This window comes from Lissotriton helveticus, chromosome 11 (assembly GCF_964261635.1).
Source record: "Lissotriton helveticus chromosome 11, aLisHel1.1, whole genome shotgun sequence".
Taxonomy (NCBI): Eukaryota; Metazoa; Chordata; class Amphibia; order Caudata; family Salamandridae; genus Lissotriton; species Lissotriton helveticus.
This window is the reverse complement of record NC_136072.1, coordinates 21,965,325-21,991,766: the sequence shown is the minus strand read 5'-3', so window position 1 is coordinate 21,991,766 and position 26,442 is coordinate 21,965,325. Positions and strand designations below refer to the sequence as shown.

The 26,442-nt window shown below is 43.1% G+C and overlaps 1 protein-coding gene across 1 annotated transcript in view; it reads right to left on the bottom strand.

Annotated features, from left to right (window-relative positions):
* The window catches only part of P3H2 (prolyl 3-hydroxylase 2), a 340,022-nt gene that overhangs the window by 108,392 nt on the left and 205,188 nt on the right, over window positions 1–26,442 (bottom strand). The window contains exons 6-9 of the mRNA XM_078667931.1: window positions 17,995–18,126; window positions 13,957–14,099; window positions 12,912–13,001; window positions 7,894–7,934 (exon numbers count right to left, since the gene is read on the bottom strand). Coding sequence (XP_078524057.1) covers window positions 7,894–7,934; window positions 12,912–13,001; window positions 13,957–14,099; window positions 17,995–18,126 — 406 coding nt within the window. The remainder of the gene's footprint in view (window positions 1–7,893; window positions 7,935–12,911; window positions 13,002–13,956; window positions 14,100–17,994; window positions 18,127–26,442) is intronic.

The window sequence follows — 26,442 nt, the reverse complement described above, 5'->3', positions numbered from 1 at the left end:
CTCCTCTGCTAATGTAATTTCCTTTTTGAAAGACATCTTCTTGAGAGAGGGGTTTCCTTCTGTTGTCATGACTGACAATGGTGTCCAATTTGTCAGTTGTGAGTTTGAATCTTTCCTCAAGCAAGGTGGTGTGACACATAAGAAAAGTTCCCTTTACCACCCCCAGGCCAATGGCCTCGTTGAGAGGATGAACCGCGTTCTCAACAACTGTATCCAGTGGGCCATTGCCAGCAAGTATGTGGTTGAGAATGCTGTGCGTTCCATGTTATGGTTTTATCGTACAACAGCTCATTCTTCCACTGGAGTTTCCCCCTTTGAGCTCCTGAGGGGTAGGAAACCCTCCACCAAAATTTGTCCGGGTTGGATGTCCAAGTAGGTAAAAATGAATGTTATGGATGGAGTTGATGTTTTTGTCAGAGACAATGTTTCTGAAGCTCAGAAGAAGCAGAAAACCTATTTTGATGAAAGGAAGAGATCTGCTGCCCATGACATCTGTGTTGGTGATGTGGTTCGGATTAAAAATCCTGTTCATGTCACTAAGGGTAGGAGCAAATTCTCTCAGCCACTTGTAGTGGACAAGGTCTGTGGAAATGCTGTACGTGTGAATAATAAGGATTGGTGGAACATCTGTAAAATTGTTAAAATTAGTAGTGATGATGCTTACACTGGTGTTTCTCAGTCCAATCCCAACTCTGTTTCAAGTGACAAACGTTTTAGTAAAGTTGCTATTAATGGAAATGGTAGAAATGTTGTTGATGCTTCTGTTCCAGGACCTCGCAGGAGTCATAGAGTGTGTAAGGTTCCTGCCAGGTTCAGATAACCTTTTGCTTCTGTTTTTCTCCTTCACTACCAGTTGTGCTTTCTTCTTCCTCTGATTTCCATTCTAACTTTCTAGCTACTTCTCTTCTCTTTTCTTTTCCTTCTTCTTTTCCTTTCTTTCCTTTCCTCCCCTCCTTCTCCTAGTACGAACGCTTCTTCTTTTGTTTTACAGAAAAGAGGATAATGTAGTATTCACTGTTTTGTGCCTTCCTGGCACCTGTAGTTAGAACCCCTGTGTTCTTATGTTCTATAGCTTTGTTGTAGAATGTTGCCTTCTGGCAGTTGATAGCTTTGCCTGTTGCCTGTCGCTGTGCTTCTCCTAAGCTTAATAAACCTGATCTACAAACTGACTTGTTGTCCATCCAACTTCTATACTACAAATTTGTTGGCGACGATGCTGCTTAGGAGAAGGTAAAAGAACCTGCATTACCTCGTTTCTCCTCGTATTCCTGTGGAGGGTACACTGTAGATCGAGTGTACTGGAACAACGCTGAAGAAGATGTAGATGAATACACAGAGACTAGATTAAGGCTTGAGTTACGTTTCGATGTCAAGCCAAGTCTCGTCGTTATAAGACACAAATTTTTCAAAAGAGAACAATTGTCTGGGGAGGATGTTGAGACGTATATTTCTTGCCTAAGACAACTAAGTGCCGAATGTGAATTTGAAGGCTTTCGAGAGCAATTAATTAGGGATCAATATGTTTGTAAGTGCTCCGATAAGTCTATTCAGCAGAAGCTTCTAACTATGGGCAATCCCACACTTGAAGAGACTATTCGTATGGCCAAGAGTATAGAGCTGTCAAAAAAAGAAGTAAAGGAACTTGAAAAGAAATGTGATGAGGGAGTTTCGATAGTTAGAACCAAGGAGAACAAGGACAGTAAAGTGGTTGGCAGTCAACGTTTTGATAGAAACAACGCTCCTGGTTCTCAGCGTTTTGAGAGAAATGCTTTTTCAAGAAATGACATTTGTTACAGATGTGGAAATTCTTCCCACAATAAAAACAACAAGTTTTGCCCTGCCAGGAACTCTACATGTCGGAACTGTGGGAAGTTTGGTCATTTCGCAAAAATTTGCCAAGTCTCTAAACAGGGAAATCCTACTTTCAGCAACAAATCTCAGAGTCTGAGTACCGTCAACACCATTGGGAATGTCTCAGAGTCCTATGGAAATACTGATGATGACTCCGACTCTATGAATGGTATCCAAGATGACCTTAGAGACATGGTCGTAGTAGTACGAGACGATGGGGTCATTATTGGGGATCCATCTGATTGTGTTGATCCTATCGAAGATTTTGGTGTGGGTGACAAGATGATTACCCTTTTGGTGGACTCTGGGGCTAGAGTAACTATGATTACACAAAAATTGTTTGATGTAACTTGGCCTGAAAGGAACCTCCTACCTCCTGACAGGACTCCTGTTTCTTATGAAGGGCGTAAAATTGCTCTTCTGGGGTTTTTTGAAGACATTATTCAGTTCAGGGGAAGGAGGATCTTTGGTAAGGTGTACGTTTCATTGAAGGGCCTAAACATTTTGGGTTGGTTCCACCAGGGTTTGTTCAAGATCATCCTTAGACCAGGATCCAAAGAACAGATCAGTATTGAGGAATCTTGTGATAATGTGGAGAGTTTAGCTGTTATTGTTTCAGGTGACAATATTGAGAGTTTAATTTCCAGATTCCCAAGAGTCTTCGGGAATAGCCTTGGCATCATTAAGGGTTTCAACCACGAAATTAGAGTAAAGGATGGTGCCATTCCCGTAAAACATAAAGTGAGGAGTGTTCCTTTAAGCGTGAGGGATGATTTAGAAAAGGAGTTGATGGGTTTATGCAGAAAGGGAGTCATAGAACCCATTGAGTCGTCCTTGTGGTTGTCTCCTCTTGTTGTCGCCAGAAAAAGGAATGGGGATTTGCGCGTCTGTGTGGATTTGCGTAGTCTCAATAAGAACATCTGGATTGATTCACACCCCTTACCAAAAATCACAGATTTGTTGTCCCTTACAAGGGGGGCAAGGTGGTACACAAAGCTGGACTTAGCCTCCGCTTATCACCAGGTGGTGTTGAGTCAATCTTCTAGACATCTGACTGCATTTGTCTCCCCCTTTGGCAGTTTTCAGTACTGTAGGATGCCGTTTGGCCTTGCGTCAGCGGCCGCAGTTTTCCAAAGGTTGATGAGTCAGATGTTTAAGGACACTCCTGGAGTGATTGTCTTCCAGGATGATGTTTTGATTTTTGGCGAGAACAAGGCGGATCATGACTTTTCCTTAAATCAGGTCCTGGAAATCATGCAAGAAAAGGGTATTGTTTTAAAGAAAGAGAAATGTGTTTTCTTAAAAGAAAAGATGGAATTTCTGGGTCATGTTGTTTCTCATGCAGGTGTGGAACCACGTCCTGGCTTAGTGAAAGCCATTGTTGATGCTCCTCCACCTGCCGACAAATCTGGGCTAAAATCTTTCATTGGTCTCAGTGAATTTTACTCAAGATTCATCAAAGACTACGCGTCAAAGGTTCAACCTTTGACTAACATGTTAAAGAAAAGTGTGCCTTTTGTTTGGGATGAAAATTGCCAAGAAATTTTCAAGTGGATCAAATCTCAGCTTGTTGGGGAAAGTATTCTCAAACCCTTCGATCCCAACAAGGAGTGTGTTGTGACTGTTGATGCGAGTGGGTTTGGACTTGGGGCTGTTCTTACTCAGAGGAATGGACAAGTTGACAACACTATCGCATATGCCTCAAGGGTACTGCGTGGGGCAGAAGTTAACTTCTCTGTCATTGAGAAAGAGCTTTTGGCTTGTTGGTGGGCGGTCAGGAAGTTCAATCCTTATCTCTGGGGAAGTCATTTCACTATTCGCACTGATCACAGTCCCCTAGTTTCTATTTTGTCCGGGGAAAAGATTAAGGAGCACACCCCTAGAATTGCGAGGCTGTCCACTAAGCTTCTTCAGTATGATTTTAAGGTTGTTTATCTGCCAGGCTCAAAGAATGTCAGAGCCGACTATTTTTCTCGATTTCCTTTAACTGATAATGACTCCGAGGTTGAAAAAGATGAAGATCTTGAGGATTGTTTTGTTGCGGGTTTGGATCTTGAAGGCATGTGTGCAATCAGTGAGGGTGAGTGGAAAAAAGAGTTATTGAAGGATGCGGTTCTCCTACAGGTTGTCGACTATCTGAAGTCTGGGTGGCCCAAAGAAAAGAATGTTACTGGTCCTTTCCAAACTTTTGTCAAGGTTGCTGACGAGCTCACTGTTGAAGATGGCATTCTCATGCGGTGTGGGAGGCTTATTCCCCCTGAGAGCTTGCGGAAGCGTCTGGTGGATGGTGCACATGAAGGGCATTTAGGGAAGACCTTCACCAAACGTAGGTTGAGAGATGTGTTCTGGTGGCCGCAGATGGACGTGTGTGTTGATTCTCTGGTTGACAACTGTGTCATTTGCAAGTCCTCAGATAAAAGCCATAAGGTTAGGTCTCCCCCTATGGAGCCCGTACAACTTCCGGAAAGGGCGTGGGAAAAAATTGGGATTGATCTGGTTGGTCCTTTTTATCTTTTACCCTCTTGTTCCCGTTTTGCCATTGTTGCCATTGATTACTACTCCAAATGGCCGGAAATTCGCTTCGTCAGTGAAGCCTCCTCTGCTAATGTAATTTCCTTTTTGAAAGACATCTTCTTGAGAGAGGGGTTTCCTTCTGTTGTCATGACTGACAATGGTGTCCAATTTGTCAGTTGTGAGTTTGAATCTTTCCTCAAGCAAGGTGGTGTGACACATAAGAAAAGTTCCCTTTACCACCCCCAGGCCAATGGCCTCGTTGAGAGGATGAACCGCGTTCTCAACAACTGTATCCAGTGGGCCATTGCCAGCAAGTGTGTGGTTGAGAATGCTGTGCGTTCCATGTTATGGTTTTATCGTACAACAGCTCATTCTTCCACTGGAGTTTCCCCCTTTGAGCTCCTGAGGGGTAGGAAACCCTCCACCAAAATTTGTCCGGGTTGGATGTCCAAGTGGGTAAAAATGAATGTTATGGATGGAGTTGATGTTTTTGTCAGAGACAATGTTTCTGAAGCTCAGAAGAAGCAGAAAACCTATTTTGATGAAAGGAAGAGATCTGCTGCCCATGACATCTGTGTCGGTGATGTGGTTCGGATTAAAAATCCTGTTCATGTCACTAAGGGTAGGAGCAAATTCTCTCAGCCACTTGTAGTGGACAAGGTCTGTGGAAATGCTGTACGTGTGAATAATAAGGATTGGTGGAACATCTGTAAAATTGTTAAAATTAGTAGTGATGATGCTTACACTGGTGTTTCTCAGTCCAATCCCAACTCTGTTTCAAGTGACAAACGTTTTAGTAAAGTTGCTATTAATGGAAATGGTAGAAATGTTGTTGATGCTTCTGTTCCAGGACCTCGCAGGAGTCATAGAGTGTGTAAGGTTCCTGCCAGGTTCAGATAACCTTTTGCTTCTGTTTTTCTCCTTCACTACCAGTTGTGCTTTCTTCTTCCTCTGATTTCCATTCTAACTTTCTAGCTACTTCTCTTCTCTTTTCTTTTCCTTCTTCTTTTCCTTTCTTTCCTTTCCTCCCCTCCTTCTCCTAGTACGAACGCTTCTTCTTTTGTTTTACAGAAAAGAGGATAATGTAGTATTCACTGTTTTGTGCCTTCCTGGCACCTGTAGTTAGAACCCCTGTGTTCTTATGTTCTATAGCTTTGTTGTAGAATGTTGCCTTCTGGCAGTTGATAGCTTTGCCTGTTGCCTGTCGCTGTGCTTCTCCTAAGCTTAATAAACCTGATCTACAAACTGACTTGTTGTCCATCCAACTTCTATACTACAGTTATGTTATTTTCGCTGAATATAACGCAATGACTCATCCTTGCAGGTATAGCTCGGCGCGTGGCCAAACACAGGAAACCACAACAGACTAGAACAACCAGGTCTTCAAGAGTTTTTGTAAACTTGGGAAAGTCAGAACAACTGCGGAGATGGTGCGGAGATGGTACAGAAGTTGATACCAAGCCGAGTGGGTGGTAAAGGAAAAACATTTGCCACCGAATTTGGACGAGCGGATGCGAGGAATGGTCAGAAGAGCTTTATCGCTGGATCCAAGAGTTCTAGTGGGGCAGCAGTGACGCAATTTGTCCCTTAAATAAGTTGGGGCTTTGCCCATCAAAGACATGTGGGTGAGGCAACAGATCTTAAAAACAGTGTGTTTTCTGACCAGTAGCCAATGTAGGGTTCTCAGAATTGGAGCGGAGGGAGAGCCAGCTGGAAGGTTACAGCCAGCCGTGCTGCCGTATTTTGCACCACCCGAAGTTTGGACACTATAGATCAGGCATCTTACGACTAGGGGCTGGACCAGAGTTTTCCTTCCAGAGGATGGTGGTGAACAGGGGAAGACTTTGCTCGGTAGCCGCATGGTTGCAAAGCACGCCCCACAGATTGCAGACATATAGTCTTTCATAGAAAGCGCCAGATCTAATTTGTCGTCCAGATTTTTCACGGCTTGCCTGAGAGAGGGAGCTGAACCGAGTCCAGAAGACCACCAGTCAGGTGACCAGAGGTGCTGGGCTTTGCCGAACAACAATCTATCTGTTTTATCGCTGTTCAGTTGGAGACAATTCGCCATCATCCGTCAGCAATGCATCTCATACAATCAATGAATCAGAACTTAAATAAGTTTTGCCAAAAGAGCAGCATGGCGTGCTTCCGGTGGGGTTCTGACGTGAGATTGAATGCTGGGATTGCTGAGTGCTCCAGGAATGTTTTTCATGTTATTTCAGATTGTCCCAGTCTCACTGCTTGTTCTCAAGGATTTCATCCTATGAGAGTGGAAGCTTTAGTTAATTCCAACCTGGACTGCAAAAATGTTGCTTTTTATGCAGTAAAAGCCGCTATATTCTGCCATTCCTGCAGCTCAATGGATCACTGGTCTAGAATTACGAGAACACGTCTCAGATATGAGATATGCTCTAGACAGGCTTCTTGAGGACGCCTGGGTGCCCTTCGGGCATAAGTTTTTAAATGTTTGCGCAGCCTGGCCCTAGTACCTGGCCCTAGTACGTGAAGAACAACACACTCCCTGCTCGTCTAGGGCTCGTCCTTCTTCAAACTAGAGTTGTTTATCCCTAGCTACCTCCTTTTATGAGAGCTGAAGCGACCACCGATCCAGACTCTGGAACACATTAACAGAGAGTCTGTGGCAGTTACATGGGCTTGTGGCTTTTAGATATGCTGTGAAATTGATTCTATTGTACCACATACGTTTTAGTTCTTCAGTTTTAGTGAAGTTGGCAGCGTGCAAATGTATAATTGACTGCGGCAGGTTATGTAATGCAACATAAGGAATTAAAAATAGACCTCAATGGATTGCACACAAAAAATATTGAAATAAAAAACTAGCATAGCAGGCCACACGTGCAGTATACTGACATCACATGGGCTCAGAAGTAATGTATGTCAATAATGCACACAGAAGGCACCTGGAGGCGCCATGATTCCATGTGTGGGAAACTGAGAAGCAGAAAATACCTGTAGGAGCTACACTATCAAGCCTAGGCCTGGGCTGTAAATTCTGTTCTGTTCGCGGAATTTGGGTAATTGTGTTCCACGGAGAACGCAGAATTGCCAAAAATTCTGTGTACCGCGGCTTCGCGGAATGTTTTGCTTGTTCGCTCTTTCAAAATGCGTGTTTGTGAAATATTTCTCCCCGAGCACGCAAACAGTGTTCGCGAACAGGAAAAAAGCATCACGAACGGGCAGTACAAGCAAGTCTGCGTGATCGCAGAACTTTTGTTTGTTCACGGAGATTTGTTACCGTTTCGCTGAGTTTTGCGTAGTGTACCTATGCAAATTCCGCCCACCCCTAATCAAGCCACAGCACCAACAACATAGTAAAATCAAGTGGCACAGTGTAGACACCGACCAACCAGGTGCTATGGCCAGGCACTTGCTTCATTAGCACCTACAGCAGGCAGATGAAGCTGGTCTGTAGTGAAATGATAGAAACGGACACATTTGGTGAGAGCAGCTTCTAATGATTGCTGGCAAAAGAAAAACTACATTATGTGAATGATTTGGTGGTACCTGTTCTCATCTTGCCGAAGTCCAGTGCTGACCCAGAACTCCTGTCCCAAGAAAGGAAATAAAATGTAAGTTAGTGATAATCTGCTGCTGAGTAACATTCACAATCAGAAAATTTTCATAATCAATTATAATTAGAACATTGGAATGTTGGGAGCTCCATTGAAAACAATGGAGTGCTCTGGGCTTATAATGGCTGGTATAAGCCTGGAGCTCCAACATTCCAATGTTTCTTTGTTCACAGCTCTGGCTGTAAACAAAAGCTTCAGGGACCCTGAGGGGATTCCAATCCCCTCGCGCTCCCATAAGGCTTTGTTCTTTTTTGTTACAACATTCTGCCCTCTAGTGGCAGAATGTTCTAATAGCCTTATAGCCCTTCGTAGCTTGGCTATACCGGCTATTAAAGTCCCTCTCCCTTGTTAAAGGCCCGAGCCGAAGAGAGGGCATTTAATATACGGTATTGCCTGCTACGGTGGGCTATAAGGCTATATTACACAGTTAAAACTGGAACTGGTTCTGACACTCACACACCCACACACCTACACACACGCACTCCCAGATTCTGATTTACAGATTTCATTATTCTGCTTTTCATTGAAACAAGAAACAAATAGTGAATATTGAAACCCCTTCTGCCTTTCAGAGAGTAAAACCTCTGACCACTGACAGGCCAGGAATGAGTTGAAAGCAGGTTTGTGAATATCCTCAAACGCGCCTGTTCCATGGCATCCCCAGTCTGGAAGACCCACTCCCTGGTGTAGGTTTTACACTCCAATAACTTTAAATAGTTGTGGGGGATATTAGGAAGGTCGTAGCTCCCTCTTTGTAGGTGGAACTTGCATGGTCACGTGGTGATGAGATGTAGGTCTGCGGGTACCACGCTTCTGCGCAAGCAGATGGGACTCGGGTTCATCTCACATTTTTAATCAAAATTTCCTTTATAGCCTGTTTAAAAGCACGAACTTCAACACAAACACATTTGTTATTGGGCAATAAACGAAGCAAAGCAAATTTGAAGCTTTGTGAATACGGCTGACTGATTAAAAAATAATTTGGCTCAAAAATGCATAACTAAATTCTGAAGTGTTCTGCATTTTGGATCATTTTGGATCCCTTATGAAATGTCACAATTCTGAGTGTGCTCCAGGCTTGTGGTTTAAATGAATGTTGCTGTTTTTGAAGCCACCTCTTCTGCTGGGTAATCCTTTCCATAGCTGCACTGCTCTTTTTGAAAAAAAAAGTATTTGCTATTCTGAACCCTTAAGAGTCCTGTCCCAGCAGCAAACACAGCTCTCCCACTGGGGTTATTCCCTGAAAGTGTTTGAACCCCTAGGTCACATTCAAGCTCCTCCCACCCCCTCCTTTCTCCTCAGACCATCACCAAAGCAGTCAGAAGTGAGGTGTGGTTCTCTGAGTACTACTGAGTTCTGCAGGGGGCATTTCAGTGCATGTGGCCTGTAATAAAAGGCACTACATACAACATGGATGTGTACATCCTACTTAAGTAAGATACAAGGTCCTACATTCTAGCTTTGTATGGGCTGTTGAGTTGTTAGGACCAAAGGACACCCCTAAATTACATATTACTAGTTACATTTAAATGACATTCGATGTTAAAAAGTACAAACTATACTAAAGGTGCCATATGAGATCTGACCTGTGGTAAGGCCCTGGGTACTGATGGGCTTCCGGTGAAGCTTTAAAAACCCTCTGTCGACACGTTTCGGCCTCCAAATTGGTCCTCATGTATGAGAAGGCGATCGCTCAAGGCACGTTACCACTGACCCTTTCTGGGGCTTGATTATGTGTTACTCATTATATTCCGACCAGCGTGTAAATCCCTGTTTACACATTGCTAGAAATTATGAGTTAAAAGATATTCAAAACATCCGATAATTATCAGATGCGTCAAATACCTCAAGTTTCGTTATATTTCAGCAGGTCAAACTTGCCGAAATTTAACATCGGAAATGTGTATGATATTTACCGTACCATGAGGATTTTGTTGCCTTAAACACCAAATTCCACATGCTATTCCTCAATGACTCTTAAATAGGAGTTATTTATTGCACTCGATAAATAACTTACCCCGTGTTATCGTTATTTACAAGGTTTGCTAAATGCCACCTATACTTGTAATTAGCCCCTTAGTCTCAATACTGAAGCCTGGGTGTATTCCCACAGACCCAACTTTGTATAGGCGGACAGCCATCTTGAATTCTGACCACAGAATCTTTAGTAAAGTTCTAGCAGGCGGTATTCTCTGTGTGTGTCCCCAACTCATCCACTTGGATCAGAAAGGTTATATTCCTCGAAGGAATACATCCAGAACATGAGTAGGCTGTATAGAGTAATGGAAACAGCCCTGTCAATGTGGCTTTGGTGTGTCTACCAAAACCTAGACAAGGAAAAGGCACTCGACACCTTGACATTGGATTATCTCGTTAGCGTACTGGCCAAGTTTGGCTTCGGGAAACACACCGTACTGTTGATCTGTTTGCTCTGCACAGAACCTGTGGTCCAAGTCAACGTAGATAAGTTAATTTCACTCGCTTTTGAAGTTAGTAGGAATGCCGCGTCCCCCCTTTGCTATTTGCACTCACCATGGACAAACTGCTCATTTCAATCAATTAATCAATCAGGGTTTTGTAAAGAGCGGGGTACTCACCTGTGAGCGTCTCAAGGCGCTGACCGGGAGCATGTTGTGTCACTGTACGCTTATGACTTCCTGCTTCTTATAAAAGACATTCAGGGGGACTATACTAACCTAGCCCAGACTCTCGAAGACTTTGGTGATGTTTCCGGGCTACACGTCAACTGGAAAAGTCTTGCTTGTTCCCACTACACCTCAACATCGCGCAGTCGCCTAGAACTAAGACACGGCCCTGTCAAGGGAGAATGTGCCTCTTACTGCTACCTGGGTATCAAAACATACATCGCTGACAAAGACCTACTAGATGACATCCACAGAATGGAGTTACTGACGTACGGAGCCCAGACGCAAAATCTATGGGCTACATTGTCCATCACTGATGTAGAATCTCTGAGACACTCCTCATTCAAACCCTCTTTGCAAAAGGAAATGGCAGAAGACACATTATGGGGTTATAGCATGCCACCAGCATCACATACATTTATTGTTTAAGTCTCTCTGAGACACTTGGGAGATCGACATAGGGGAACCCTTGTTACTGGGCAGTGAACGTAGAGTCTTGTGAAGTGTGTGCCTTGGGATTAGATGAGAGACCTAAAAAGATCAAGGCGGCAGCCCTCTTCGGGATCTTGCCCTTGGGCGCCCACTGTGTGATGGAGGCAGTGACCCTTCCCACATGTGAGACTTGGCGCCAAGCCACCATAGAATGGGCTGAGGCAGAAAGTAGGGCCCTACATAGAGAGGAGGCCAGAGGCTGAGGGAACATCCAATCCATAGGGACTGGGATGACTTGCTATTAACCTTCAAAGATGTCTCAAAGACGAGACGCTGCCACCATAGACCCAGTAGTGCCAACCTACTTGTCCTGGCCCAGTTTCAAATCTATATTCTATATTTCTTTACCTCTTCCTCCCCTTCTATGGCAGCAGCATCCCTCAAACTATACATTCTCCTCTCACCTCTGGGATGTGATATCTAGGTTTGCGATGGCCACGCTGCCCTCCGCCCTCCAGCCGTGGTTGAACTTGTTCCCTTCTACGTGGTTGATTGTAGAGGAGCACTGCAGCTCCATTCCCTCCTCACAAGCTCTAAAAGTAAAAGTCCACATTTGTAAAGCGCACAATCACCCGTAAGGGTCTCTAGGCGCTGGGGGGCCGTCGGGAAGATTAAGCGAGCTATTGCCCAGAGTCACATGGTGCTGGGCTAACCTGCCGCCGGAGCCGGGGATCGAACCGTGGTCCCCAGATTCCAGCGTCAGTCGCCCTGGCCGCGGCGCCACACCTCTTCCACTACCTATGGCCACTCATCTGCAATAAGAGTCCTGCGGAGAGGTGTAGCCCTGATGCTAAGACCCGGATAACTGCTCCAGTGCGGTCTACGCCGGTTCACTTATTGTACGCTGAGTTGTTACCTGAGACGTTTGTCTGAATATCAAAATGCCAATGAAGATGGTAAAAAAAAAAAGATGACTACCACCCATAAACTCACAGATGATAACATGGTATGGGTTTGTATCACGCACCGCTAGAGACCAAAACCTTCTGATTTTTGTGTCTGTCCTACTTCCTACTGCTCTACGTTTGACTATTCTAAACAACGGTGTGTACTCTTTTAAAACAGGGTCTCTGATTGGTCGGTATCCTTATTTGCGTGTTCTTGCCTTGTGCTGTATGGTATCCTAGTACTGAAGAGTCACCACCTTCTAAGAAAGCCTTGATTGCTCGGCTACCCAACTCTTGGTCATTCAATGTCCAAATAGGAACTCTCGGCATCTCATGGGGCTGCCATGGTACTTATGTCTCCCGGACACGAGCGGTAAAGGAGTTATTTAGCACAGTTTTACTTAGTGGACCAAAAGCCTGACAGGGAGTTTCAGACATTTTTGTTCTCTGACCGAGAATGCTTCGCTCACCAAAGCTGGACACACGCCCCAGTGGGACATGGTCTGAGATGGACAGAGGGACCGTCCGCAGGACGAAGAGCTGATGTGACACTGATGCTAGCTGGTAGGGGTTTTCTAGGTACTGAGGTGAGTTTCTGGTACACCACAATTCCCTGATGTCCTGGGTCTCTGTGCACAGTTCTGGGGTAACAAGCGCTCTATAAATACAAAACTTTTTTCCTCCTCTATCCTTCTGCTATCATTTCAAATCCAAATAACTGACCAACCTATCCAGCACTTAAAATGTATTCGCATGTTTCACTATACTAATTCAACACTAATCCTCTATGGGTCCCGGAGTAGCGTGCTACTCGCCGAAAAAGCACTTTGACGCCTCGTCAGGGGTAGTAAGCGCTACATAAATGCAATTACAATACAATACAATACAATTGCTGGGGGTCAGACTGTGGGACCACGTCGCCTTACCGGCTCTACATAGTCAAAGCCCAGGCCTGCCGCCGCCATCTGTATGACTTCAGATTCCAGTTCATGGCGCTTCACAAACCCTACCGCCTCCTGCAGGGAGAAAAGGGTGTATGTCATCCTCTGAATAGTATGGATGTTTCTCAATCTCAAATAAATATACATTTCTGCATTAATACACGTTTTCGACACAGTATGAGGCTCTCGTAAAGGATGAGCAGAATTCATAACCTGCACGGATCGAAGTTCCACACCGGAAGTTCTGCGTACAAGGCTGACTGTCAGAGTACCTGTGTTTACCTCCTGAGGGATGTATGACGTTACAACGCATACTTTTACATCGCATGCCTTTACAACGCGGTTTTTACATCGCATACCTTTACAACGCATAGCGCTTTGGGGTGCTGGATAGTGAATAGTTTAATTTACTATTCCAACTCCAGTCCCCGTGGATACTAGGGAAGGTGTTGGACAGTAAATTAAACGTATTCCCTATCCTAGAGCGCCCACCAGCACAATGCGTTGTAATGGTTTGCGTTGTAAAAGTTGTGTCGTAAAGGCACTGCGTGGTAAAAGTTGCATTGTAAAGGATGTTTCCCCCTCCTGAGCACCAGTCTATGAAAGTGAGCAAGTTTTCACAACAACACAAGGAGGAAGCTGCAAAACGGAGAAGTGGCGTGAAGAGGTTCAAAAGGGGATGGCTCGCGTACACTCTACTGTTGCAAAACCACAAAAACTACTGTGTATTGGACAAAAGCACATGTTGTGGTTCCAGGGTGCACACATACTAGTCTTTCTGGTTGTACACAAACAAACCAAGCAAAGAAAGAAGAAAAGGACTCTACTGAGGTTTCCCAAAAGGTATATTTCTACTGAGGATGGTAGGAGCCTTGCTGGGGTTTACAGGCTCCTGGTTTAGTTTCACTCACTGATGCATGTTTTGGTATATCCAACTGGGCCCATGATAGATTCATCTCTGGTATCCTTATGGGCCCCTTTAAGATGATTTTGGAACGGATGTTGGTTAGATTTCATTGCATGCTCTCACCTCTCTTGGCTGGACATCCTCTGGATTCATCGACTCCGGCAGTAGGCTTTCATAGTAGGCAACATTCTCGGACACGTCCTTGTCTCCGTGGTGGAACAAGAGGTAGGATCGGGCGCACTCCAGAGCCTTCACGTAATCACCAACTACGAGAACCACGACACAAGGCGAGAGTGAGGACCATGGAAACAAGAGAAAGACACAAAGTGGCGGCCCAGCCTACGGCAAACCCTCATGCGACCCTCCATTAAAGACCACGACGCGGCGCTTTTCACAGTCACGAGCATCAACAACGCAACGAGACGTTCAATGCGTTCCAATGGAAGATCCGGCTTAGACCAGTATTTTACCTAGGTGGATACTCATTGGTTTTCTGAAATGTTGAGAGTAGTGAAATTATCTGCAGCTGCTGGGAGTCCCAGAGAGGAAGGGGGTACAATGGACACAATAAGGGTAGAGAATCTCCCAGAGGTAACCGCAGAGGGACACAAATGCTGCTTTCACCTGAGAACACCCACCTTACCTTCCTTGGAGGAGAAGTGATGCTCCAGCTAAATTCTGACTCTCAAAGGTGAAGAGATTAAAGACCACAAGCTGGAGGCTGTCGGGCATAGGGGCACAATACAAGTAAAGGCACATGTGATTCAATTATTCTCACACACCTCACAAGCCACCATTAAACAGAGCAAAGAGATGGTGCTGAGAGGTCAGACGTTGAGGGTAAAAGGGCAGGGGTGACCGTGACCCATAGCATCAATGGTGCATGAGGCTTAAGCGCCCCAAAGAGTGAATAGTGGGGTTTGTGATGGGGACAAAACTAGACTATCTTCACAAAGAGGCATGATGGGACTTCTCAATAAGACGGGGGAGTGAGAACTAACATATATTAAGAATTGTGGGGGTCTCACACAATGGCCTGAACCAAGGAAGCCAACAGACACCTGCAATGCAAGGCTGACTGGGAGGTATCGCCCACACCCCCACCCTCTCCCCTAGTATTGTATTGTATTGTATTGTAATTGCATTTATATAGCACTTACTACCCCTGACGAGGCGTCGAAGCGCTTTTTCGGCGGGTAGCACGCTACTCCGGGACCCACAGAGGATTAGTGTTGAATTAGTATAGTGAAACATGCAAGTACATTTTAAGTGGTGGATAGGTTAGTCAGTTATTTGGATTTGGAATTATAGCAGAAGGATAGATGAAAGTGAGAAGGATAGCGGATGGATAAAAGGGGAAGAAAGATTTGCATTCATATAGCACTTGTTACCCCTGATGGGTGTTGAAGCGCTTTTTGGCGAGTAGCACGCCACTCCGGAACCCATAAAGGATTAGTGTTGAAAATTAGTATAGTATAAATATGAAGTAATTTGAGTAGTAGATATGTTATTCAGTTATTTGGGCAGTATATTAGTATAGTTGAATATGGAACATGGAATTTGAGAAGTGAACATGTTAGTCTGTTAATTTTTATAGAGAAAAGGATAGTGGAGGGATAAAAGAGTGAAGGGTTTTGCCATTTTAAAGATTTTTGGGGACCCAGGTAAGACGTATTTTGGGGCACCTGTTTGAAAACACGCAAATGTATTACCAGTTCCTGCTAATTCAAGCCCAAATAATGCCATACAACATAGAATTGTAACATTAAATAAATAAATAAATAAATAAATAAATAAATAATCGTGCTTTCAGAAAAGAGGTCCTGCAGAAAGAGCCAAAAATGTAAGCAGCGCATTGTCCACGAGCCAGATAGCGCCACAAGAAAGCCTGAACAAGCATTGATAAAGCCATTTCTTTTCGTGCTTGGATCTAGATATTTTTGTTTTGCAACAACAGAATTTTACATGAAATTCAATGTCTAACCAGCCTCTTCCTCCCACTGTTGGAAGGACATTTAAAAGCCTCTTATGGAAGCTTAGTGGAATAGTGAACAAGGCCCTTAAGATTGTAGGTCTGGATGCATGATCTCCATAATCACAAATAAAGAATCTTTCACAACTGACATTCTTCCTGCAACTGTGAAAATCAAAGAGCTGCTCAGAGCAATTTCACTTTTAATCAGGTTAAATCGGAAAAATATCTTCTTAATCTGCTTCCCCTGGTTGTCCCTCGTCTCCTCACTTCTATGGCCAGACAGTGACCGCCACCCTCTGAGTAAGGGAAGGGACAAGAGAATGAAGGAGCGGTGGAGAGAAGGCTGAGACAGAGACTGGGTAGATAGATAGGAAAGGTAGAAAGGTAGAGAGTGACATAAGGTAGCAAAAGACGGGTAAGAGTCAAAAAGAAGGAAACAATGAGGTAGACAGAGGAAGAAATAGGTAAGGAGTGGTAGAATGAAGAAAAAGAAGAGAGAGAGGGAGATGAGTGGGTATACAGGGGGGCTGAGAGAGATAAGAAGAAAGTAGGGTGAATTAGAGGGAGGTAGGGGCGGAGAGAGGTAGACAGATACAAAGGTGAGATAGGCAGAAAACTATAAAATGCTAGGTAAGGAGAGGGGTGAGGCAGAGACAGGCAACATGAGAGGAGGCATGTAGAAAGGGTACAGAGAAGAGGTGAAGGGCAGAATGACAGAAGAGGTACAGCAAGAAAGAAGGGACGTAGAGAGAACGAGGTAAGGTAAAGAATGAGATGAGAGAAGGAATAGAGAGAGAGGTGAAGTGGAGTGCTAAAGCGAGAGATGAGATTAAAAGAGGAGACGTAGATGGAAGAGAGATACAGGTAGGTGAGAAGGAAACAAAGCAGTGTGCTGCAAAGAGGGGGAGAAGCAGAGAGATACTGGGATTGAGAGAGGAAATAGAGCTGTAGAGAGGGCACTGAGATTACCCACAAGTCTCTGCATTAACCTACACAACTGTTTTAATAGTATGCTGACCTAGGGTCTGCTGCATCCCTGCAATCCACACCTTAACCCTAACTCTGCTCTCTCGCCGCAGGTATAGGGGCTCACATTGCTCCCCGAGTCTATGTCCCCACTGCAGTGATCTGCAAACAGCCTGGAGGTCACATGTTTCAATCTGGTTGGGTCTAACCCAGCCTTTCATCATTCTAAGGTCGATAAACTTCCTGCTGGGTCTGGTGATAGCACCAATCTTGTGTCCCACCACTGACCTGAGAGTGGTGGAGAGAGAGGACATGTGTGTGGGGGCATGTGTTCATGTGTGTGTGTGTGTGTGTGCGCGTGCCTGTGTGTGGGTGGTGTGAGTGCATGCATGTGTGTGTGTGCATCCGTGTTATGTACTCTTCTTGTCACAGATTCCAACACTGCTAGGTTTAAGTGCTTCTCTGTATCCAAACTTCTCTCTTCAGTACCATGATTTTGCCCCCAACTTCAGCGTTACATCACCCACCCTCTACTTAAGGAAGCAGAGGCTCACATAGACATTGTCAGACTGTACCCCCCCCCCCGTGCAGCAATAAAAAATGGGTATCTCCAGAGGACTGTGTGTTGTGCACATCCACATGTTGGAATGTGCTTATTACAATTGTACTTTCTCTTTGGCAGCAGTCACTGAGTTGAATGGATATCAAATGTTTTATTCTGATGCTTAAATATGGAACTTATTTAAGTTTTAAAAAACGGCTTTACGACAAGCGAGGGCCGGGGACCCATGGTCAGCTACAACGCAAGAGTTCAGTGTATACTTCAGAGGATACACTCAAAGGAAAACAGCATGCAGATCTGAGGATTCAGAGGGCTTTGAGTTCTAAAATACGTTTCTGAAGCAATGTGAATTACTTGGTGGATCAGTCCTTGAGTCTCGTCAATTTACCACCCGGAACATAATGGGGTGGTTGAAAGACTAAATGAGCGAGTTGACTGAGTTGGTAATAAACTAGGGAGACGATTAGATATGTTAGGATGTTATTGATTACCCTTATCTGGTATGACAGGAAAGTCTCTGAGTTGTTAAGAGGATGCAAGCTAGACTTGAGTGTGCATGCAGCAGGGTTGGCGCACTCAGAGTAGTCAAGAATGGATGGTACTTCTTAATAGTGCACAAAGAGTGACCAACATTTTCTAAAGCGTGGTGGAGCCTTACCTCTGTAATAGGCGAACTGGAGGAAGTCGTAATGCAGCGGCAGGAAGTTCTCGACAGGAGAAAGGCGTCCAGGCCGCGTGGCCAGCTCCCGCACACACTCGTGTTCACAAACAAGGACCTGAATGAAGTGATCTGAAAGGGACCGAGAGAAGGAATATAGTGAAACTCACCACAGCTCACCATCAATCTGTGAAATCTACTGTAATGGTGAAACTCAACGCAGCTCACCAACAATCTCTATGCAGTCTACAGTAATGGTGAAACTCACCACAGCTCACAAACAATCTCTATGCAGTCTACTGTAATGGTGAAACTCAAGTCAGCTCACCAACAATGTGTATGCAGTCTACTGTAATGGTGAAACTCACCACAGCTCACCAACAATCTGTGAAATCTACTGTAATGGTGAAACTCACCACAGCTCACCAACAATCTGTGAAATCTACTGTAATGGTGAAACTCAACGCAGCTCACCAACAATCTCTATGCAGTCTACAGTAATGGTGAAACTCACCACAGCTCACAAACAATCTCTATGCAGTCTACTGTAGTGGTGAAACTCAAGTCAGCTCACCAACAATGTGTATGCAGTCTACTGTAATGGTGAAACTCACCACAGCTCACCAACAATCTGTGAAATATACTGTAATGGTGAAACTCACCACAGCTCACCAACAATCTGTGAAATCTACTGTAATGGTGAAACTCAACGCAGCTCACCAACAATCTCTAAGAAGCCTGCTGTCATGAAAGCTATTTTCAAATGCAACACTGTTATCAATCATGTTTTACAGTCATAACATACAATAGATTTGTTAACAGTGAGACACAAAAAGGAATCTGCTTGTAACTCTGCCTAAAACAAGCACCACTGATCCTTCAGCAAGTTAGGAATCCTTTAAAAAGCTCAGATTCAGGGCCTGAGGCAGGAAAGTGTCAAAAAGATTAAAAGGACAAGAACTTAGCACGATACAGAACATAAGGAGGAAACCTCAGGCAGCAAAACACGGATCATAAGAGTCTTGAAGTTCAATCACAATGTGTCAACATTCAGTAAAGAGACACAACATTCAGTAAAGAGACACAACATTCAGTAAAGAGACACAACATTCAGTAGAGAGACACAGCATTCAGTAGAGAGACACATTCAGTAGAGAGACACATTCAGTAGAGAGACACATTCAGTAGAGAGACACATTCAGTAGAGAGACACAACATTCAGTAAAGAGACAAAACATTCAGTAAAGAGACACAACATTCAGTAGAGAGACACATTCAGTAGAGAGACACATTCAGTAGAGAGACACAACATTCAGTAAAGAGACAACATTCAGTAGAGAGACACAACATTCAGTAGAGAGACACATTCAGTAGAGAGACACATTCAGTAGAGAGACACAACATTCAGTAAAGAGACACAACATTCAGTAAAGAGACAACATTCAGTAAAGAGACAACATTCAGTAGAGAGACACATTCAGTAGAGAGACACAACATTCAGTAAAGAGACACAACATTCAGTAAAGAGACACAACATTCAGTAGAGAGACACAACATTCAGTAGAGAGACACATTCAGTAGAGAGACACATTCAGTAGAGAGCCACATTCAGTAGAGAGCCACATTCAGTAGAGAGACACAACATTCAGTAAAGAGACACAACATTCAGTAAAGAGACACAACATTCAGTAGAGAGACACATTCAGTAGAGAGACACATTCAGTAGAGAGACACAACATTCAGTAAAGAGACACAACATTCAGTAAAGAGACACAACATTCAGTAAAGAGACACAACATTCAGTAAAGAGACACAACATTCAGTAAAGAGACACAACATTCAGTAGAGAGACACATTCAGTAGAGAGACACAACATTCAGTAGAGAGACACATTCAGTAGAGAGACACAACATTCAGTAGAGAGACACAACATTCAGTAAAGAGACACATTCAGTAGAGAGACACATTCAGTAAAGAGACACAACATTCAGTAAAGAGACACAACATTCAGTAAAGAGACACAACATTCAGTAGAGAGACACATTCAGTAGAGAGACACATTCAGTAGAGAGACACATTCAGTAGAGAGACACATTCAGTAGAGAGACACATTCAGTAGAGAGACACATTCAGTAGAGAGACACATTCAGTAGAGAGACACAACATTCAGTAAAGAGACACAACATTCAGTAAAGAGACACAGCGTTCAGTAAAGAGACACAGCGTTCAGTAAAGAGACACAGCGTTCAGTAGAGACACATTCAGCGTTCAGTAAAGAGACACAGCGTTCAGTAAAGACACAGCATTCAGTAAAGAGACACAGCATTCAGTAAAGAGACACAGCGTTCAGTAAAGAGACACAGCGTTCAGTAAAGAGACACAGCGTTCAGTAAAGAGACACAGCATTCAGTAAAGAGACACAGCATTCAGTAGAGAGACACAACATTCAGTAAAGAGACACAACATTCAGTAAAGAGACACAGCATTCAGTAAAGAGACACAGCGTTCAGTAAAGAGACACAGCATTCAGTAAAGAGACACAGCATTCAGGAGAGACACAGCATTCAGGAGAGACACAGCATTCAGGAGAGACACAGCATTCAGGAGAGACACAACATTCAGTAGAGAGACACAACATTCAGTAGAGAGACACAACATTCAGTAGAGAGACACAACATTCAGTAGAGAGACACAACATTCAGTAAAGAGACACAGCATTCAGTAGAGACACAACATTCAGTAGAGAGACACAGCATTAGGTAGAGACACAACTTTCAGTAAAGAGACACAACATTGAGTAAAGAGACAGCATTCAGTAGAGAGACACAGCATTCAGTAAAGAGACACAGCATTCAGGAGAGAGACACAGCATTCAGTAAAGAGACACAACATTGAGTAGAGAGACACAGCATTCAGTACAGAGACACAGCATTCAGTAAAAAGACACATCATTCAGTAAAGAGACACATCATTCAGTAAAGAGACCCAACACTCAGTAAAGAGACACAACATTCAGTAAAGGGACACAACATTCAGTAAAAAGACCCAACATTCAGTAGAGAGACACAACATTCAGTAAAGGGGCACAACATTCAGTAAAGAGACACAACATTCAGTAAAGAGGCACAACATTCAGTAGAGAGACAACATTCAGTAGAGAGACACAACATTCAGTAAAGAGACACAACATTCAGTAAAGAGACACAACATTCAGTAAAGAGACACAACATTCAGTAAAGAGACACAGCATTCAGTAGAGAGACACAGCATTCAGTAGAGAGACACAGCATTCAGTAAAGAGACACAACATTGAGTAGAGAGACACAACATTGAGTAGAGAGACACAGCATTCAGTAGAGAGACACAGCATTCAGTAAAGAGACACAACATTGAGTAGAGAGACACAGCATTCAGTACAGAGACACAGCATTCAGTAAAAAGACACATCATTCAGTAAAGAGACACATCATTCAGTAAAGAGACCCAACACTCAGTAAAGAGACACAACATTCAGTAAAAAGACCCAACATTCAGTAGAGAGACACAACATTCAGTAAAGGGGCACAACATTCAGTAAAGAGACACAACATTCAGTAAAGAGACACAACATTCAGTAAAGAGACACAACATTCAGTAGAGAGACAACATTCAGTAGAGAGACAACATTCAGTAGAGAGACACAACATTCAGTAAAGAGACACAACATTCAGTAAAGAGACACAACATTCAGTAAAGAGACACAACATTCAGTAAAGAGACACAACATTCTGTTAAGAGACAACATTCAGTAAAGAGACACAACATTCAGTAAAGAGACACAACATTCAGTAAAGAGACACAACATTCAGTAAAGAGACACAACATTCTGTTAAGAGACACAACATTCTGTTAAGAGACACAGCATTCAGGAGAGACACAGCATTCAGGAGAGACACAGCATTCAGGAGAGACACAGCATTCAGGAGAGACACAACATTCAGTAGAGAGACACAACATTCAGTAGAGAGACACAACATTCAGTAGAGAGACACAACATTCAGTAGAGAGACACAACATTCAGTAAAGAGACACAGCATTCAGTAGAGACACAACATTCAGTAGAGAGACACAGCATTAGGTAGAGACACAACTTTCAGTAAAGAGACACAACATTGAGTAAAGAGACAGCATTCAGTAGAGAGACACAGCATTCAGTAAAGAGACACAGCATTCAGGAGAGAGACACAGCATTCAGTAAAGAGACACAACATTGAGTAGAGAGACACAGCATTCAGTACAGAGACACAGCATTCAGTAAAAAGACACATCATTCAGTAAAGAGACACATCATTCAGTAAAGAGACCCAACACTCAGTAAAGAGACGCAACATTCAGTAAAGGGACACAACATTCAGTAAAAAGACCCAACATTCAGTAAAGAGACACATTCAGTAGAGAGACACATTCAGTAGAGAGACACAACATTCAGTAAAGAGACACAACATTCAGTAAAGAGACACAACATTCAGTAAAGAGACACAACATTCAGTAGAGAGACACATTCAGTAGAGAGACACAACATTCAGTAGAGAGACACAACATTCAGTAGAGACACATTCAGTAGAGAGACACATTCAGTAGAGAGACACAACATTCAGTAAAGAGACACAACATTCAGTAAAGAGACACAACATTCAGTAAAGAGACACAACATTCAGTAGAGAGACACATTCAGTAGAGAGACACATTCAGTAGAGAGACACATTCAGTAGAGAGACACATTCAGTAGAGAGACACAACATTCAGTAAAGAGACACAACATTCAGTAAAGAGACACAGCGTTCAGTAAAGAGACACAGCGTTCAGTAAAGAGACACAGCGTTCAGTAGAGACACATTCAGCGTTCAGTAAAGAGACACAGCGTTCAGTAAAGACACAGCATTCAGTAAAGAGACACAGCATTCAGTAAAGAGACACAGCGTTCAGTAAAGAGACACAGCGTTCAGTAAAGAGACACAGCGTTCAGTAAAGAGACACAGCGTTCAGTAAAGAGACACAGCATTCAGTAAAGAGACACAGCATTCAGTAAAGAGACACAGCATTCAGTAAAGAGACACAGCATTCAGTAGAGAGACACAACATTCAGTAAAGAGACACAACATTCAGTAAAGAGACACAGCATTCAGTAAAGAGACACAGCGTTCAGTAAAGAGACACAACATTCAGTAAAGAGACACAGCATTCAGGAGAGACACAGCATTCAGGAGAGACACAGCATTCAGGAGAGACACAGCATTCAGGAGAGACACAACATTCAGTAGAGAGACACAACATTCAGTAGAGAGACACAACATTCAGTAGAGAGACACAACATTCAGTAAAGAGACACAGCATTCAGTAGAGACACAACATTCAGTAGAGAGACACAGCATTAGGTAGAGACACAACTTTCAGTAAAGAGACACAACATTGAGTAAAGAGACAGCATTCAGTAGAGAGACACAGCATTCAGTAAAGAGACACAGCATTCAGGAGAGAGACACAGCATTCAGTAAAGAGACACAACATTGAGTAGAGAGACACAGCATTCAGTACAGAGACACAGCATTCAGTAAAAAGACACATCATTCAGTAAAGAGACACATCATTCAGTAAAGAGACCCAACACTCAGTAAAGAGACACAACATTCAGTAAAGGGACACAACATTCAGTAAAAAGACCCAACATTCAGTAGAGAGACACAACATTCAGTAAAGGGGCACAACATTCAGTAAAGAGACACAACATTCAGTAAAGAGGCACAACATTCAGTAAAAAGACCCAACATTCAGTAGAGAGACACAACATTCAGTAAAGGGGCACAACATTCAGTAAAGAGACACAACATTCAGTAAAGAGGCACAACATTCAGTAGAGAGACAACATTCAGTAGAGAGACACAACATTCAGTAAAGAGACACAACATTCAGTAAAGAGACACAACATTCAGTAAAGAGACACAACATTCAGTAAAGAGACACAACATTCAGTAAAGAGACACAGCATTCAGTAGAGAGACACAGCATTCAGTAAAGAGACACAACATTGAGTAGAGAGACACAACATTGAGTAGAGAGACACAGCATTCAGTAGAGAGACACAGCATTCAGTAAAGAGACACAACATTGAGTAGAGAGACACAGCATTCAGTACAGAGACACAGCATTCAGTAAAAAGACACATCATTCAGTAAAGAGACATCAATCAGTAAAGAGACCCAACACTCAGTAAAGAGACACAACATTCAGTAAAAAGACCCAACATTCAGTAGAGAGACACAACATTCAGTAAAGGGGCACAACATTCAGTAAAGAGACACAACATTCAGTAAAGAGACACAACATTCAGTAGAGAGACAACATTCAGTAGAGAGACAACATTCAGTAGAGAGACACAACATTCAGTAAAGAGACACAACATTCAGTAAAGAGACACAACATTCAGTAAAGAGACACAACATTCAGTAAAGAGACACAACATTCTGTTAAGAGACAACATTCAGTAAAGAGACACAACATTCAGTAAAGAGACACAACATTCAGTAAAGAGACACAACATTCAGTAAAGAGACACAACATTCTGTTAAGAGACACAACATTCTGTTAAGAGACACAGCATTCAGGAGAGACACAGCATTCAGGAGAGACACAGCATTCAGGAGAGACACAGCATTCAGGAGAGACACAACATTCAGTAGAGAGACACAACATTCAGTAGAGAGACACAACATTCAGTAGAGAGACACAACATTCAGTAGAGAGACACAACATTCAGTAAAGAGACACAGCATTCAGTAGAGACACAACATTCAGTAGAGAGACACAGCATTAGGTAGAGACACAACTTTCAGTAAAGAGACACAACATTGAGTAAAGAGACAGCATTCAGTAGAGAGACACAGCATTCAGTAAAGAGACACAGCATTCAGGAGAGAGACACAGCATTCAGTAAAGAGACACAACATTGAGTAGAGAGACACAGCATTCAGTACAGAGACACAGCATTCAGTAAAAAGACACATCATTCAGTAAAGAGACACATCATTCAGTAAAGAGACCCAACACTCAGTAAAGAGACACAACATTCAGTAAAGGGACACAACATTCAGTAAAGGGACACAACATTGAGTAGAGAGACACAGCATTCAGTAGAGAGACACATCATTCAGTAAAGAGACCCAACACTCAGTAAAGAGACACAACATTCAGTAAAAAGACCCAACATTCAGTAGAGAGACACAACATTCAGTAAAGGGGCACAACATTCAGTAAAGAGACACAACATTCAGTAAAGAGACACAACATTCAGTAGAGAGACAACATTCAGTAGAGAGACACAACATTCAGTAAAGAGACACAACATTCAGTAGAGAGACACAACATTCAGTAAAGAGACACAGCATTCAGTAGAGAGACACAGCATTCAGTAAAGAGACACAACATTGAGTAGAGAGACACAGCATTCAGTAGAGAGACACAGCATTCAGTAAAGAGACACAACATTGAGTAGAGAGACACAGCATTCAGTACAGAGACACAGCATTCAGTAAAAAGACACATCATTCAGTAAAGAGACACATCATTCAGTAAAGAGACCCAACACTCAGTAAAGAGACACAACATTCAGTAAAAAGACCCAACATTCAGTAGAGAGACACAACATTCAGTAAAGGGGCACAACATTCAGTAAAGAGACACAACATTCAGTAAAGAGACACAACATTCAGTAAAGAGACACAACATTCAGTAAAGAGACACAACATTCAGTAGAGAGACAACATTCAGTAGAGAGACACAACATTCAGTAAAGAGACACAACATTCAGTAAAGAGACACAACATTCAGTAAAGCGACACAACATTCTGTTAAGAGACAACATTCAGTAAAGAGACACAACATTCAGTAAAGAGACACAACATTCAGTAAAGAGACACAACATTCAGTAAAGAGACACAACATTCTGTTAAGAGACACAGCATTCAGTAGAGAGACACAATATTCAGTAGAGAGACACAACATTCAGTAAAGAGACACGTTCAGTAAAGAGACACACCATACAGTAAAGAGACACAGCATTCAGTAGAGAGACACAACATTCAGTAGAGAGACACAACATTCAGTAAAGAGACACAACATTCAGTAGAGAGACACAACATTCAGTAGAGAGACAACATTCAGTAGAGAGGCACAACATTCAGTAAAGAGACACAACATTCAGTAAAGAGACACAACATTCAGTAAAGAGACACAACGTTCAGTAGAGAGACACAACATTCAGTAAAGAGACACACCATACAGTAGAGAGACACAGCATTCAGTAGAGAGACACAACATTCAGTAGAGAGACACAACATTCAGTAGAGAGACACAACATTCAGTAAAGAGACAAAACATTCAGTAGAGAGACACAACATTCAGTAGAGAGACAAC